Source organism: Bolinopsis microptera, chromosome 10 (assembly GCF_026151205.1).
Source record: "Bolinopsis microptera isolate Bmic1 chromosome 10, MBARI_Bmic_1.0, whole genome shotgun sequence".
NCBI lineage: Eukaryota > Metazoa > Ctenophora > Tentaculata > Lobata > Bolinopsidae > Bolinopsis > Bolinopsis microptera.
Genome location: NC_087081.1, coordinates 11237594 through 11255646, shown reverse-complemented (window position 1 = coordinate 11255646; position 18053 = coordinate 11237594). Strand labels below are relative to the sequence as shown.

Sequence of the window (18053 nt, the reverse complement as noted above, 5' to 3'; positions counted from 1 at the left end):
CATGTAATTAACAGTCCATTTATTTGTTTCAACCAAAGTACAATGTTTGTCATAATAGCAAACTTTTTGCCTGATGAATACTATAGCTTATGAAAAGTTAAACTTTCGAAAGGTTAAACTTCTTTAAGCCAACTAATTTAACTTTCTTTTCGTTTTCAGCTTTTGGTGCTGCTTATGGGACAGCTAAATCAGGAACAGGAATTGCTGCAATGGCAGTTATGAAGCCTGATCTTATTATGAAATCTATAATTCCAGTTGTTATGGCAGGTTAGCATAACATAAATGTAATTTTACAAACTCACAATGGGAGGATTATGATGAAAAATTAAAGTTGAATGTAGGAAAACCATAGTGAGTTATGATTTAACTGTCAAGCTCAGTAAATCTCGATGTTTTGCAGGTATTTTAGCTATTTATGGTTTGGTGGTAGCAGCTCTTATATCACAAGGATGTATCCTTTTACAACAAAATTTCTAGGTTACCTTACTTTCATTGGAAAATGTCTGATAAAGTACAATATTGGCTACCATTTTCTGTTAGTCAGCCGCAAACATGACGTTTGAAATTGTAAATTTGGGCATGACTTTCTGAACTATGAACCAGCTCTTGCTGGAATGTTGCACAGTGTGCTTCCCATGTATCCTTTTGAAATTACCATTGACGACCTATGGAAGACAGACAGTAGATTTTGGGAGACAATGCAGTTCAACTGACATCTGTTTATGACCGTTTTACTGACAATGATCTGAATTTGCCATTTTTTGTTTTCTTTATGGTCAACTCTGTAGTCTGTATCTACCCTCGCTCCTTCTGGACAACATGTCATGTGAGTATCTTATCACCGAAGCATCTCTGCAGTCAGCATTCTTATTGTAGCAAAAACTAATGTAAGGTTTTTTTAAGAGATTTAACTTTCAAGTTTCCCTCACCATGATCTAAACTGTAATCTAATCATGCATATCCATTATCCATTATTCATTTTTGTTATGTTTCGGTTGTTCATGAGCCTGTTGGGGAATTCGATCCTTGAAAAATAGATCAGGAAAGTCCCATAATATGATTTACTACGTCCTTTTCCTCATTTAGTATCGTGTCGTTATGTGATATGTTTTGCCCAGGTTGAATCTAACATGAGTTAAATAACTTTTATAAGCAATATTAATAAGAATGTTTTCATTTTAAATATAATATTACCAATTTAAAACATTTGTTTTTTGGGACCGCCACCACGTTCCTATTTGGCACAATGTTTGCTTGATTCTTGAACACGCTGAAGGGTGTATGTTTAATGTTTATTATTTCGTCTAACTTGACTGTACGAAGAAGTAACAATTAACATTCAACATGTACATATTCTGTGCGGCTAATAAACAATCGTCCGATCATAAACTTTAAATGATGTACAAACATCATCTAACTGCATTTGTTACAGCATGATAATATGTAATACACATAATTTTACACAGATATCATCGAGATTATCCAAGTTTCAATATTACAGCTTTAAAACAAAAAATGCTTTATTTAACCCCAATGCTTTATTTAAACCCAGTTTATTCAGCAAAGCAGTTTTAACCGATATTATTCGATAGCATTCTCACAAATCCAAAATGGCTGACGAAACCACCTCCGACTTAGCCCCAGCTTACGCACCATTCTTCGGATGTATGGGAGCAGCATCAGCTATCATCTTCAGTTGTAAGCACTTATCACTTTACTTATCACAGTTTCGATACTTTTTTTGCTGTTATACACCTCATAACAGTCAAATATCTTGACCAACGTTTACTAAATATTACAATATTTCCATACGTACAACTTAGGGAAATAAGGCAGATAAATTGTTGATATGTACAATGAGCTACCCTACTTGCCAAAATGACTTGTGTGTAAGTAGCGAAGCATTACGAGTTAAGACACACACACACACACCCAGCCTCGCCCAGTCATTAGTTTCTAGCATACCTATTTTAACACAGTACAGGGTAATTACACTTCATTATAGTTACACCTAATTGCTTTAATCACCACACCCCTCATTATATCTCTCCTATCTCCACTTTCCCTGCTAATGCACAGAATTCATCATTATCATGTACACTCGTTTTACACTCTGTTGGTACATCATGTGTTCAGTGTGTGATGAGATCACTGAACAAATGTGATTACCTTTCACAAGAGAGTCTCACAAAGCTGTATCGAGTGGGTCCCCATTAGAATTGAATTCACCAAATGAAGCACCGTCAATGAGCCTCACTATACTAACAAACACCCATATTTAACATGCTCTAAAACTAAAATCTGCGTTCTGCAGAACACAGCGCCCTGATAAGCGTAGCCGTGTAAGTAGGAATTAGAAAGTTGCTTCCGAGATATACTGAGAGATTCTAAGAAATACTAGAGTTTATATTTCTTTCGCCGGCGCGGCGGTTTACCCTGAACATGTGAGGGTAAAAGTGGACATAGCTAACCATGAAATTTAATTTACATTCCGATAAAGGGAGCGCATTCTGCTGCACCATTACAGAAATTAGCAATGAGAGGTAGCAGTAAGCAGATAAAACGGTGTTTAGAATTAGTTATTACAGCGATCATATTTCACATTTCGTCATTCAGCAGAAGCCATTTCCTCAAACTTCAGAATCAGCTCTAATATTGTCCCATGTAACTTGACTATTCTACACTGCCTAGAAACAAGAATACTTAGAATGTGCCAGTATTTACAACAAATACACAATAAATTTCTTTCAGCATTGGGGGCTGCTTATGGAACAGCTAAATCAGGAGTCGGTATCTCTGCTATGGCAGTAATGAAACCTGATCTGATTATGAAGTCTATCATTCCTGTGGTTATGGCTGGTTAGTATAATAATGGTTATTAATAATTTTATTAGTTTATTAATATAATACATGTGGTGTAACCCGACTTATGAATGATGATGAACTTGTCTTGAAGTAAAAATTGAAGAATTGTGTATTATATTGAAGCGCATTGGTACCTTAATATTATTTTTTTATTATACTGGTATTAAACGCTTGGAATTTCGGTTATTTAATCTGAAATATTTCAGGTATCTTGGCTATCTATGGTCTTGTCGTCGCTGCTCTTATCATCCAGTCACGTATCCTTTTGAAATGCTATCAAAAATTCCTTGCATTTAAAAAAATCATTCAATATTGTACAAAAATCATGATCAGTTTCACTCAACCACAGGCCTAGGATTCATACAAGACGTAAATCGCAAAAATTTCGGAACAATTGGAATCTTTCCAAATTTCTAATCGTCATACATGTTTGAGATTAAAAGAGCTCCTTGTATCAATATCCACCAAACAGTTGCGAGTAAGATTAAGGTATATTAATAGATTAATATAGTTCCTTTATAGTGCTGCATAATAGTCTCTATAATTGGTTTATTGTACACGTGCGCAATAATCCAGGTCTAGGTCGCTGCGTTTTGATACCTGGATTATTGGCTCTTTTAGACTTATGGTTAATGTTTTTAATGTCATAAGTTTTAAATTTGTTGAGTAAAGTATGCTGTAGAACGTTGATAACTGGTTTATCACTTGAGGGAAATCGAATGTCGATAGCGCGCGCCGTCATGTCAAGGAAAACTGCCCACCGAACCGGAACAAACCATGCCACTTTTGCAGCAGTTAGCATTTAGTATAACGCGCGCATCGCGCGCGGTACTTCCGGATCATATAAAAAATCACATGACACCCGGAAGTTGATTCCCGGATGTTCGGTTTTCAAGACTGAACACCTCGTACTCCTCATAACATCAATGATCAGGCTAAAAAGTTGACCAAACAAGCGATTAACCTTGAATATTCAAATTCGCCGATGGTAAGTGTAATGTCTATTACCAGTGCCACGTAAAAATTCTACACATTCACAGTTCACTATCACACCCAGATTTCAACTAAGTTGCCACAATTCAATGTTGTCAAAATCAATCTAATTATGTTTGGAACTTTCCTTAACTCCCTACAAACAGTATACCCAGCACCGAAATACACCCTCTTCATGTCATTCTGCGACTTTGCTGCCGGACTTTCAGTCGGAATTTGTGGACTTGCCTCTGGTTTTGCTATTGGAATCGTCGGAGATGCAGGTATGTGTTTTACTGGAATGTTGTGTGTTTGTGGGTGTAGCTAAAACTGCTGCCAATGTGATTCAACTACAGGTTTGTAATTTGTATGGTTGTAACTTGCAGGCTGTAGAGTGTAGAAGCTGTAAAAAGGCAGTTTGAACTGTGTTCGTTACATCCACAGACATCATGGTTTTTATTGTAACCTCTCACAAGGAACTGTGCTGTAGGAATTAGGATCGCTTAATATTGTTAGGACAGGGGTTACAGGGGTAACAGGGGTAACAGGGGTAATGACCAAGGTAGTTAGCTGTTAGTAGGTAGCTCCACCCAACAGTCAGTAATTGTAATTGGGTGACTGCATGACTGCATCTCATTGTTCCACATAATACCTGGATTGTTGCGCAACTGTGCAGTAATAGCATCTGTATTCTGCAAACATTAGGATTACCATACAATGTGCGTATTACGGATGTAAGTGTGTACAATCTGTAGGCTGATACCAGATTAACAGTAGCGTGGTTAGCATCTGACTTCCTGTTTATACTTTGCTCTAACCTCAATAGTTGAGCCGGGGATCAGCCTGGTTTGCCCAATTTGGTTTAATCGTGAAAATTACCCACCGTGTATAATACTGATGTACTGCAATGTTCACTGTAAATTGGGTTGTAATGTTGGTGTAGGTCGTGGTTGTGTAATGTGTACTCGCTACATCCGGTGTGAAATTGTTATATTTCTTACTAGGGTATGAAGATAAAGCGGAGAATTGTTCTGAAGGGTTCAGTGGCATGTAAAATGAACCATAAAGTAAACAATAACTTATATATGGATGAATCAGCATGATGCTAGAGCTAGAGCTACTGATCTCTATAGAATATGATTCCCCTTAATGTCTTCTTAATAACTACTTTTCTCTAATATTCTGCTTCAAGGAAAGATGTAGAGTTCCGGCTGGAATTGTACCAATCTTATCTTCGTTAGTAACGCAACCCAAACGTCCAGACTTAGCTGTTACATTGGTCATTTAAAAGATATTATCATGTTGTCACAATGCAATTTATTTAACAGGTGTGAGAAGCACAGCACAGCAGCCTAAACTGTTCGTGGGTATGATCCTGATCCTTATTTTCGCTGAAGTGCTCGGACTCTACGGTCTTATCGTCGGAATCATCCTTCACATCAGGGTGAGTACTAGAGATTATATTGTGGTTTTTTTTACAAGTTCGCGTCATAGCAATATTAGCCAATCAGCTTTCCAGGAAATAGGCAAATACTGAGAATTCTATTTTCTATTCAAAAGATTAATCGAAGATCACGAAATTTATTCTGTCTTGTTATTCCGAGTATCATCCCAAATTTAACATGACTATTATTTTCAGATTACCACCAAAGCAACGTCATAAATACTTCTTAACGCCATTTCAACGAACACTCCTGCCGGTCAGGATCAAAATATATTGTAGTGTGATAAGAAATATTAGTTGATTGGAAAACAATTAGACAACATTCTCATACTTGCAGTCGAGTATAAATACTATATATGTTTAAAAGGTTTCGAAAGAAAGGCTTTTTCATTTACCGTCTTAATGTAATCTAGATCAAAATGTGTAGTGTATAGAACATTCTGGATCATTCTGGAACATTCATCTGCTGGATTTCTCGCTTCAAGTGTGACGATCCAGTGATAGATAGCATGATCTGCTTTCTCAAGATCTTGAACCGTTTTACAGTTAATTTCTATTAGTAATTTAGTCTGGTGTTAAAGGGTTTCTGATTCGCCTCGTTATTGAGATTCGTCACTTTGGGAGACGTTGCATGTAGTGGGGAGACCTTGCACACAGTATCTGCTTATCTTATTGAGAATAGCGGAGGAAACTGTGAATTGTAAGATCTAGTCACGTGTTATTTTCATTCTGTTAGGTAATTTTTTTAGAATTTAACACTTGGCTTCACACTAGACCAATTGCAATGTATTTGTTCAAAAAGATTAATCCTTTCGACCGAAATTGCACATCATGACACACTATCTTGTTTCCATCCCAAGAGACGGATCTCATTTGAAAAGTAACATTTCTTATTTTGTGTCTATATGGTAAATTTTCTGAAGTTCGCAATTGGTTTTGGTACACAATCGGTCTTTTAAATTATTTTATAGTCGCATTGTTATTACGAATATGTATTATTTCGTGTGCACGTGACATTGGTTGCCATGGTGACTGCGACGTCTTGTTATAGTCATCATCTCACCCATGTCACGTGCCATCGTTTATCATGTGAACTACATTATAAATTTGTGTGAAATTCTTTGATGTGACTCATCCAAATTGCCTCTTATTGTGTATACCTTCTCGAACTTAAATTGGTCAGCATAGCCTGAGCACTGCCTCTTGAGTGTAAATAATACAAATTCGCCGGGAAGCACGATTGGTGGGCACCCTGCTGCAGTTAAATACCACGGGTTCGAGCTGACCTCTTCAATACGCTGGTTCGGGGAGGAGACTACATATTAAGGAGTGATCGTGTGATACTGATAACTGATAAAATAAAGTTTGAACTGTGCGACTGAAAGGTATGTGAGATATCAGCAATCAGGTGTGAAATAGATAAAACTGGTCATGGACAGTTTTCACCTGTAAAAGGAGCGATCAATGTCATCTGAGATGTTACGGTGTGAGAAGATAAAACGAAAAAGGTAAAGATTTGGTTAAGCTCGTTACTAGTTACAAGCTGTTAAACTTAAATGAGAAACTAGATGTGAATGAAGGGTAAAAAATTGTGTGAAGAGATAAGAAGTGCGAGGAGATAATAGATAATATAATAGATTATAAGGATTAGATGACTTGGAAGGGTTGACGACAGTGCCGTAACGAAGGGTACCGCAATCTTAGGGGGGGGGGGGGGGGATCGTCGTTTGAATGTGGGACAATTTTGAAAAACTTAACTGAGGTACTAGCAAAACTGCGCGTCTTGCTCTAGAAACACACTTTTTTAGAGATTTTACCAGCGTATCCTCTAAATTCACCTTAGTTTGTAATTTGTTCAATTTTAGGGACGGAGGGGTGCCAAAAGGGGAGGGGCGCATTAACGGGTCGGGTGATACTCTTAAAATATCTGTTCCATATATTGGACCGTCGACGAGTCCAACTCGGCGCGCGTCCTGGTAGCAGGTAGGTTGTAAACCTACAAGGGGCGCATTTCGGCGGGGAGCGCCGCGCCAAAATTAGGGAAGGGGCGCCACTGTGCACTGGTTGACGATGTCAACCTTTCCAAGTTTCTAAAGATCTCGTTGCAAAAACGATAGTTCGCGTCAAAACGGCGATGTCCTCCGATCCAGTAGGCGCTTATAAACGTAAACTGATTAACGATGTCCTTCTTTCGAAGCTATTCACTATTGCATGTTCATTGTTAATAATAATTTACTAACCTGGCGCGCGTAACACTAACACCCGTCAACTTCAAGGTACTGCGACCCAGCATATATAAATCACAGGGGTGCCATTATATTGCAAAAAAACTGCCCAGAAACCCTTACTGGATGGGGCCTAACTTTGAAAGTAAAAGAGTTAGTAGAGACATTCCGGTTTTTTGTAACATGTTCCATGTTCGTCTTATAAAAGTAACGTTACCTCCCCAGGAAGAAAATTTAAGACAACGTAGTTGTTGATTTGTGATTAATTGACGGATGTTACTCGTCTAAATTTCTTCGAAGTAGCGTCACGCAGTACGCGTAGACACATGGCTATGTGAACGCCGGGCCAAATCATTAACAATGGTCAAAGTTGTTGAGTTATCTCAAAATCTTTTGACCATTGATAATGATCTGGCCCGGCGCGCGCTACTTCGTAGCACTTGCCATCGCGCTACTTCGAATAAATTTAGACGAGTAACATCCGTCAAAAAATCTCCAGAAACAAAGAAAAGTCCCATTTTGGGCCGATCAAAAGTGTGCAACTTTAACTTTGCGGATTCCTGTACTCTGATTGGCTGAATTGTGTCACGTGCCATGCTAGCTGCTTGAACATTGGAATGCGCCACGCGTGCAAATCATGCTTAATTGTTAATGTCGCGCGCGAGGTCAAGCTTGACCATTGTTAGGTATGTAGCTGCGCCATCGACAGTGGACAGTGAGCCGCGCGTGCCGACTGTAGGATGGTTTTTTAGCGCTAATTTCGGCCAGCACAATTTTCTTCAAACAAATAGATATTGAGTATCCTTCCCGACCTCCGATTGCAACAAAAATTGGTTTACTGGGCCGCGCTCAGCCTGTCATTCCGCCGAATCTCTATTCGAAATTTTATTCTATGTTAATGAACATGATAGCCTGAGGTCCCCAGGTAAAAATTGGTAAGCTTAGGGGTTGTTCACATATTACGTAATCAGCCGAAGGGGGGAAGGGGGGGGGGGGGTTCAAATGCTTACGGTTGATTACGGCCTTGACGGATGTTACTCGTCTAAATTTCTTCGAAGTAGCGCGCTTCGCTTTCTTCTCGAAATGTTAGCGCGCGCCGGGCCAGATCATTAACAATGGTCAACACACGATATGATAACAAATTATATATATATATTTGAGACATTCAGTGAAACAGTAAAACACGAAATTCACATTAAGCTATCGATTGTGTAATCTTTACATGTCTCATTCTGAAAGCAAGTTTATTAAAATAACTGTTCTATGAAGTAAATTAAAAACATGACAAAAATAGATCAATACTGAGATGGGAAATTTGTGAGTAAGTCTCATTCAATCATAAGATATAAACAAAAGATGCAGAGGTGAAAGTAAACATCAAAATGCAAGTGTCTGTGGAAAGATTAATATTAAAGCATATCATATAAAGGTCAATTTTTTATTTCATTAAGAGCACTACGTTTATTAAGTCCTCCAAAATCACTGAGGGTCATAAGCTGGTTTTGCCAAAATGATTCTCTTTCTTTAGCAACCCTACTTCTATCTTCTAAGGTTAAACATTTTATAAAATCTAGCTTTTCAAAAATAATAACCTCTATCTGATCGGATAACTCAGTGTCAAACGTTTTTAAGGGCTCTTTGGTAAGATTATGGAACTGGTTATCGTTAAAATGACAAGAAATTTCACAACTCCTAACCGCTTTCCTAATATGTGATTTGTGGTTCTGCCATCTGGTCTTAAAATTGTTAACTGTGCTTCCTACTGAAGCACGTCTGCAGACTTTATCCCTTACTAGATAGCACACCCCTACTGTGTTGCAGTCTAGTTGTCCAATGATGTTAACAGTGTACCCCGAGTGGTAGCTCTGAGCTGTTTTTGATTCACAAATATACATTCTACAGGCTTTACATCTGGAGTTACAATGATAACATCCCCCCTCTTCTATACTAGTAGGCAGAGCCACATTTTCAGTGTTAGAGTTTAAAGCTATAACATTACTATCTTCATGATACTTACGATCTTCTGAAAGTTTACTCGGAACTAAAGTTTCTTTGATAGTTTTATTACCACGATATGAAACAAATACTTTGCTAGGCTGGATCACAGACTTTAAAAAGGGGTCTAGGCCAAGGATAAATTTATTCTTGTTAACTATTTTACCAATTGGAGGTAAGTTAGGGTCAAAATCACAAACTAAAGGAAAACATCTTTCACTCTTCTTACTATTAGAGCTTGTAAGGTTTTTTGAAATCAGATCATCCCGTTTAAGTAACTCAACTTTCTCAAAGGATTTATGGATAAGATCTTTATTGTAATTCCTATCTTCTAGATATTCACTAAATTCAATTTTACATTTCAAATACTCTTCTTCCTCTGAACAGTTTTTGAACACTCGGTGTGCTACTCCATATGGAATATTCTCTGCTATGTGTGTAGGGTGGCAGGATTGTGGGAGTAAATAGCTATGGGCATCACTAGGTTTGCAGTACGTCCTAGTTTCTAGCTTGCAATTTTTCGAGTAAATAAACAGGTCTAGAAATTCAGTCCCCTCTGTAGAAGGTGTCGACATTGTAAACTTGAGGTTTGGATGGTATTGATTGAGCCAAAGTAGGAACTGGTCTAGCTTCTCCAGTGACTCAGTCCAGGTGATGTATATGTCGTCACGGTATCTGCCATAGAACTCAGGGGTTGTGATTTCTTGGCTCTCCACGATCTTACTGTCCAAGGGGCTGAGAGCTGAGTCTGCATACTGGCAAGCATTATTTGGACCCATCGCAGTTCCACTTGTCTGTACATACATGTTGCCATTGAAAACAGTGATGTTGTTATCCAGGGTTATCTCCAAAGCTTCCATAACGCAGTCTGTGGAGAAAAGTTTAGTACTTCTTTGGTCTAGTAAGGTTCTACAGGCTGGTAGTCCAATCTCCTTTGAAATGCTGGGGAACATGTTTACAATATCAAATGTAACGTGGTAGATGGTCTTCCCAGTCAATCTTCCTGACTCATTGAGTTCTTTCATCTTCATAAGTAGATCATTAGAATCCATGAGGCAATGGGGCAGGGTTACCTTCTTTAGTTCTTCTGCTGTGAATATTGAGAGGTTCTTGATGTAAGAGTTACATCCAGTGCTGATAAGTCTCCCAGGGTAGTTTTTCTCTGGTTTGTGAGCTTTCAGGTTCATGTAGTTTACTCCAGGTTCATTTTCCTCTTCACTAGGTGTTACCCATTCCATAAAGTTTGGGGTCATGCCAGGGCAGTCAGCCCTGGCATTTTTTTTTTTTTTTTTTTTTTTTTTTAATGAGGAACCTGCCAAACCCCAGGACACCAGGAGGATACCACCGGCAAAGCGGCTAATAGTACCCTCCGGTCTGTGTTGTACCGAAGAAGCTAAGTTAATCGATCAAGACTCGGCTTACCAGCCAAGAGGGAAAATCTGAGCGGCACCAAGGGTTCAGAGAGTGTCATTTCAGCTTCTCCGGTGCTGGATGCCCTGGGGTTTCACATGCGCCGTAGCAAAATAAATATAAAAACACACGCACACAATTTTTTTTATTCTTTTAGATAATACGTCGAATAAAGTCAGTGGATATAGAGTAATAAATAGCACATAAGATGGAGAGAAAAAGGAGAGATACTACTGGTTTTAAATGTGACTCTATATCAATACTAGTAGTGGAGATAACTCCACTGGCTACAACTTGTGAAATAAAGGGTAAAGGTAAGGCACGGCTGTAATTTCGAGAGAATAAATAAACAAGAGTGTATAGTGGATCCAGTACTTTGGGTATAAAATGGTCATCAAGGTATAACGTCTTTAAGGCACCGTATAATATCCGGTTTTTCACCTAATAAGAAAAGCTTAAGATGTTTAAGATATCGCTCCCAGAATAGGGGTTCCTTGTTCTGGAAACTCCTTCCAATAAACCAACAGCAAACCGAATTTACGAAGTTAACACTTTTATCTCTGTGATTTAAGCAAATCAAATAGTGGCGATATGGGTCGTCATAATTTGCGTCAATATTCGATCTAATAAACAGATTTACTCCCTGTAGGAAAGAGCTTGTGGCTGGACAGTCAATAAATATGTGAGAGATAGTTTCGAGGTTGTGATTACATAACGAGCAATTTGGACTATCTTTTTCAATCTTCATTTTATATCTCATGTACCGACAAGTACTAATCCGGTGAAGGAGCTTATATTGGTACTGAATAAGTTTGAAGTTATTTGAGAAAGAAGTAAAAATATCCGTAAAAATACTAATCCAATCAATATCCGTTGAGGAGAGGTTAGCACTCCAGTTCCTCATTGGAGGAAGGGTGCTGGGATCTAAACGCTTAGACATGGTATCTCTAATGTTTCTACCTTTGATAGTGAGAGGAGTATCTCTAGAGTTGGGGGTATTCCTACCTCCCCAAAAGCGAAGTGAAAGTTGGGTATCGATAAATGTAATGTTACTTGTAAACGTATCGGTATTATTAAATCGACGTATTCCCAATTTTATACTCGCATATTGAGTCGAAGAGATTATACTACTTGTTTGGCCCCACTTTCTCAGAAATTGCTGAAAACTTAAGAGGTTACCTTCCTCTGAAACGAAATCAGAAAGATAGATGATATTTCTATCAATAAGAATATCGTTCCAGAGCTTGGAGCCAATGTCCGTTATTACGTCGCTTCCCCACACACAGTGGTTGACTGTACTCTTACTTGACTGTGAAGAAATAGACTTCCAAAGCTTATAATGGCGAAGAAGGTTAAAGGTAAAACCAGTATTCTTTAATGTGAGACAGTTTTCTATACACACAGTTGGTATATTTGGGTGTAAAAGCTGATTGATGATAATATTTTTCCAGGCATGTTGGAAATTAGGATCGATAACTTTTCCTATAAGTGACACTTTTAAACATATAATAAAATCGTTAGTATAGAAGAGACCTAGACCCCCACATTCACGAGGAGAAGTAACAATATCACGTTTCAACTTATCCCTCTTACAACCCCACAAGAAGTGAAATATCATAGTGTCTATTTTACTGATGGTGTTAGTATCAGGAGTTTCTAGTGGTATGATAAGGTAAGTGAACTGGGAAAGAATAAGAGATTTAATAATTGTACACTTTCCTATCAGAGTTAAGTCTCTCTTACTCCAGGTGTTGATAGCGGAGCTGGTGTTACTAAGTTTACTGTGGTAGTTCATTTTGCAGAGATCAGCTCCACTAGACGTGTTGTCGAACTAACAAATTATATTTATAGTTATACTTATAGCGATAAGCTTAATTTACCACACCAGCTCCGTCTAATTTCTTTACTACAGTTAATTTATTACTATAGTCTTTTGATCTTATATATATATCTTATATTAATTTGTAATTATTTTTTGCGATCAGAATTTTGCCCAGATTTATGACAATGCTTTTATGCGATAATCTTGTTGCCATGGCGACATTTATCGCTTGTTAAATGTCGCCATGGCAACAGAACTACAAGATTATCGCATAAAAGCATTCAGGCGAGAGACTTAAAAACACCACGTGAAGTAAGATTTTGTGTACTACAACTAGTGTCAGTGACAGTGTGTCAAAGCTGTGATATTTGGTCTGGAGTGACTGGACAATCGAGGTTGTTAAGTTGTAAGTTTATATATATATATAATGATCATCATGTTTAATTGTATTGACTAAACTGCAACATTACCCCCCTAGGGCCTGTAACTCTTTATAAACGCCTGTTATAGTGGATAAATAAAACGGTACACGTACCTTAGTTTGACACGCACTCCAGTTCGGCAAGTTATATTATTGCAAATATCTCCATAACATGTTGCACAATCATGTTGCAAAAATGATATGTTGCACAATTCAAGCTCTCGTACTACTCTTACGTGGGGACCCCAGGCTATTATGTTCATAAACATAAATGATATAAAGATTCGGCGGAATGACTGCAGGCTGAGCGCCGCCCAGTAAGTACTACTCTTGTTGTTGATGACAATTCGTTCAGATACTGGGCTATTCACTATTGTCGTCGAGTTGTAAGGTAGGAGCTATATTTAGTTTTACCTCTATCAGTATCAAACTAATTAAGATATATACAATATAGTGGGTTATCGTTTGTATATATATGCACAGAGTTTCCCAGAAATATACTATCGTGCTTGCTTCGTCTCGAAGTACTAGTAGTACCACTACCATTATAACACATATCCTCTCTGGGGTGAAAATTGTAGGTTTAAAAACCTACCAAGACGCGCGCCGAGTTGGACTCGTCGACGGTCTTGGACAAATGTTTTACGAGTATCACCCGTTAAGGGTGCAAATCGTCCATCAATTTATGGGGCTGCTCATGAGTTTAATTGTAGGAAGCGGGAAAAGGGGAACAACCCCCTATCTCTCATATGACTGTCACTCTCGCTAATTTCTTTGATTCCCACCTACATTTTTACTGTTGTCCTAAAAATAGAACAACAAAAAAAAACTTACTAGCCCGTCGATCATGTGACCAAAGTTTTTTGCCCATAACTCTCCAGGGAAGCATTTTTACCCTACTTTATGGGGGGTGATTTGGAATCAGCGTCCAAAAATACACCGATCAGATTACTTTCATACCCTCAGGGTCTTTTCACAAGAATTTGTAATGATTTGAGCGAGCGTTTTTTAATAGTGGGACTGGGAGTGGGAGCATTCAACTTGAGCCCTTCTATATGCCAATAATGAAAAACAATAAACCTCTCTCTCATGTCTGACTTTTTCAATGTCAAATTCATCAAGTAAGAATAGTTTTTTTGCAACTTTGAAAAATACGAAAATAGTTGGATTTCATGTCAGTGTCACTGAATTGTTAATTTCATAATTATATATCGACGGATTTACGAAATGAAGTACCGAGATCAAAAAAATTAATTAAAAAAATACTGCAATACTTTGTGCTTTGAAACTCTCAGCTGATCTGTACACATTCATATTCAGTCATGATAATGATAATTCAACTTCTACTGGTGCTATCGAATATCTGCCAGCTATCTTTACAGCAACCACGGCAACCAGGTAAAATGTTAGATTGTGTTAATTTGAAAGTGCAGCTTTTATGAATTTCGGACCTGTAAAATCCGGACCAAATAAAACTTAGATTAGAAAAGTTTCAGATTTCTACGAAAAGAGCCACCTGTATACTGCGGACCAAATAAAACTTAGATTAGAAAAGTTTCAGATTTCTACGAAAAGAGCCACCTGTAAACTCCGGATCAAATAAAACTTAGACTAGAAAAGTTTCGGATTTCTACGAAAAGAGCAGAAACTTACTTTATTAATATTTTAAATTAGTGTAACTGTAATATTCGGAACGGAACATTATTTATTAGTCGCATTTTTGTAATGACTTTGGGGCAAAATAGGTAGTGATCCCGTTTGTTGCGACAAGGAAAAGGCTCTTATCAGCATAAGGAGATATTTTAATACTTTCAACTCTTCTATATAATAAATAATTTTACATTGAAACGTATGTAAAAGCCGTTTCCTTGTCGCAACAAACGGGAACACTACAAATTTTGCCCCAGAATCGTTAAATAAGTACGATTATATAAATAGCTTTTACCAAACAGGCACCTGTAAAGGAGGAAAAGTAAAATGTCCGGGTGGTCTACAATGTATCGAGGAGGAATACATGTACTGTAATGGTGAAGAAGACTGCCGAGATGGTTCAGATGAGAAAGGAGCTTTCTGTAAAGGTTTGTCAGTTACTATTAATGGTATCAGCTGATAACAATTTAAGCGCCAATACACGAACAAATTCCTTCATAGTCATAGTGTTAAATTAGTACCACTATATATTGATAACTATTACTCAAACAGACTACACCTGTAAAGGAGGAAAAGTAAAATGTCCGGGTGGTCTACAATGTGTGTGGGATTTCAACAAATATTCTATAATGTGTGACGGCAAAGAAGACTGTTCAGATGGTTCAGATGAGAACGGAGCTCTCTGTAAAGGTTTTTCAGTTGCTATTAACAGTAACAGCAGTGGCGTAACGAAGGGCCCGCTGACCCTGCTGGGGGGGGGGGGGGGGGGGGGGGGGGGGGGGGAATCGTCGTTTGTATGTGGGACAATTTTGAAAAACTTAACTACGGTACTAGCAAAACTGCCTGTTTTGTTCTAGAAACACAACAGGCAACGTCATTACGCCACTGAGTATCAGCTGCTAACAATTTAAGTGCTAATGCACGAACTAATTCCTTCCTTGTGTTAAATTAGTACCAGTACCACTATATATTGATAACTATTACCCAAACAGACTACACCTGTAAAGGAGGAAAAGTAAAATGTCCGGGTGGTCTACAATGTATCGAGGAGGGTTACATGTGTAACGGTGAAGAAGACTGTTCAGATGGTTCAGATGAGAACGGAGCTTTCTGTAAAGGTTTGTCAGTTGCTATTAATGATATCAGCTGCTAGTGCTAACAGTTTAAGCGCCAATACACGAAAAAATTTCGTCATAGCGTTAAACTAATACCACTATATATTGATAACTATTACCCAAACAGACTACACCTGTAAAGGAGGAAAAGTAAAATGTCCGGGTGGTCTACAATGTAGCTCAGAGGGTTACATGTGTAACGGTGAAGAAGACTGTTCAGATGGTTCAGATGAGAACGGAGCTTTCTGTAAAGGTTTGTCAGTTGCTATTAATGGTATCAGCCGCTAACAATTTAAGCGCCAATACACGAACAAATTCCTTCATAGTCATAATGTTAAATGAGTGCCACTATATATTGATAACTATTACTCAAACAGACTACACCTGTAAAGGAGGAAAAGTAAAATGTCCGGGTGGTCTACAATGTATCGAGGAGGAATACATGTACTGTAATGGTGAAGAAGACTGCCGAGATGGTTCAGATGAGAACGGAGCTTTCTGTAAAGGTTTGTCAGTTACTATTAATGGTATCAGCTGATAACAATTTAAGCGCCAATACACGAACAAATTTCTTCATAGACGCCATAGTGTTAAATTAGTACCACTATAATTTATTGATAATTATTACCTTAACAGACTACACATGTAGAGAGGGAATGGAAAAATGTCCGGGCATTTCACAATGTATCAAGGAGAGAAAAATGTGTAACAGTAAGGCAGACTGTTTCGATGGTTCAGATGAGAACGAATCTTTCTGTAAAGGTTTGTCAGTTTCTATCAACATAATCAGTTGCTAAAAATTTAAGCGCCAATTCACGAACAAATTCCTTTATAGTGTTAAATTGGTACCACTATACTATAGAGAGCTATTACCCGAATAGACTACACCTGTAAAGGAGGAAAAGTAAAATGTCCGGGTGGTCTACAATGTATCAACGAGGAATACATTTATTGTAATGGTAAAGAAGACTGTTCAGATGGTTCAGATGAGAACGGAGCTTTTTGTAAAGGTTTGTCAGTTGCTATTAACAGTATCAGCTGCTAACAATTTAAGAGCCAATACTCGAACAAATTCCTTCATAGTGTTAAATTAGTACCACTCTATAATAGATAGCTATGGTTGGGAAAACAAGTAGAGAGACTACCATCTCGTTCATTAAGGCGCTTTCCATAGAGGGAACGTGATTATGAAACAAAACCAGTAGTCCATTTGGAACACAAGGAATTGTCACAAACCATCGAATATATAAACCGTCCTAGAAACGTCGTTCAGTTGAACGGAAAGTAAACTCAAAGTATAAGCCCAGACCCCCACTTTTGCAAAAACACCCTTTTCAACTTTGGAACTGATTCACAGAAGCAATTCTGGACAGAGTTTCATGATTCTAACACAGCCACATAATAGTGCTAAGAACACACGTACCCAGCACACGTACTGTCTCTTTACTTTTTGTCTGACGCTTCCAAGAAGCCTACAGTTCTTCTCTTCAGCTTTGTTTTGTTCGGTTTTTTCACGGTGGCATCTCTCCACTTCGCCACATGGAATGTTAGAGGCATTAGTCAGGAACACTCGCAGCATCTAGCTGCAAATGATTGCGACAGATACAACTTGGATGTTATAGCCCTCCAAGAAACTAAGGTGTCTAAACACTCAGACACTGTTATACCCGGCAACCACAGGCTTCTTTTGTTTAACCAGAAGTTGTCTTGGCATGGCGGACTCGGTTTTATTATCAACAGTAAATTTGTATCAAATGTTGTCTCGTACCATCAAATCAGTGACAGAGTAGCATACATGGACCTTTCTCTACCATCAAAGTTTCATGGGAAACCATCACTGAAAGCCCGTATTATAAACTGCTACAGTCCAACTAATGTCAAATCTATACAGAACCCACGCATTGCTGATGAGTTTTACTGTGAGCTCCAGGAAGCTATCAGAATTCCTGCCAGACATGAACTTTTCATCATGGGTGATTTTAATGCTAGGCTAGGGAAACGGACTAAATCAGATTTTGAAAGTGGTCTTCAAACTAACATGGGAAGACATGGTATTGGTCGGCGTAACGAAAATGGCGAAAGGTTGCTAGCTTTCATGATCACTAATGGACTCTATGCAGCCAACACTGCATTT

At 38.2% G+C, this 18053-nt stretch overlaps 1 protein-coding gene across 1 annotated transcript; it reads left to right on the top strand.

The window, feature by feature from the left end:
• The first annotated feature begins 1559 nt into the window (after positions 1–1559).
• On the top strand, positions 1560–6421 carry LOC134822395 (V-type proton ATPase 16 kDa proteolipid subunit c-like). Its single transcript, XM_063833433.1, has 6 exons — positions 1560–1698; positions 2752–2859; positions 3072–3122; positions 4005–4121; positions 5166–5281; positions 5477–6421. Exons 1-6 carry the CDS (start codon positions 1611–1613, stop codon positions 5498–5500), a joined length of 504 nt encoding a protein of 167 aa, XP_063689503.1. The 5' UTR covers positions 1560–1610; the 3' UTR covers positions 5501–6421.
• The last annotated feature ends 11632 nt before the right edge of the window (positions 6422–18053 follow it).

What these genes read in the sequence shown, in the direction of transcription:
- LOC134822395 (XM_063833433.1), top strand. Translation starts at nt 1,611, where the DNA reads ATGGCTGACGAAACCACCTCCGACTTAGCCCCAGCTTACGCACCATTC. An exon ending in TGCTCTTATCATCCAGTCAC is followed by an intron (nt 3,123 to 4,004) that starts GTATCCTTTTGA and finishes CCCTACAAACAG; the next exon opens with TATACCCAGCACCGAAATAC. An exon ending in TGGAATCGTCGGAGATGCAG is followed by an intron (nt 4,122 to 5,165) that starts GTATGTGTTTTA and finishes TTTATTTAACAG; the next exon opens with GTGTGAGAAGCACAGCACAG.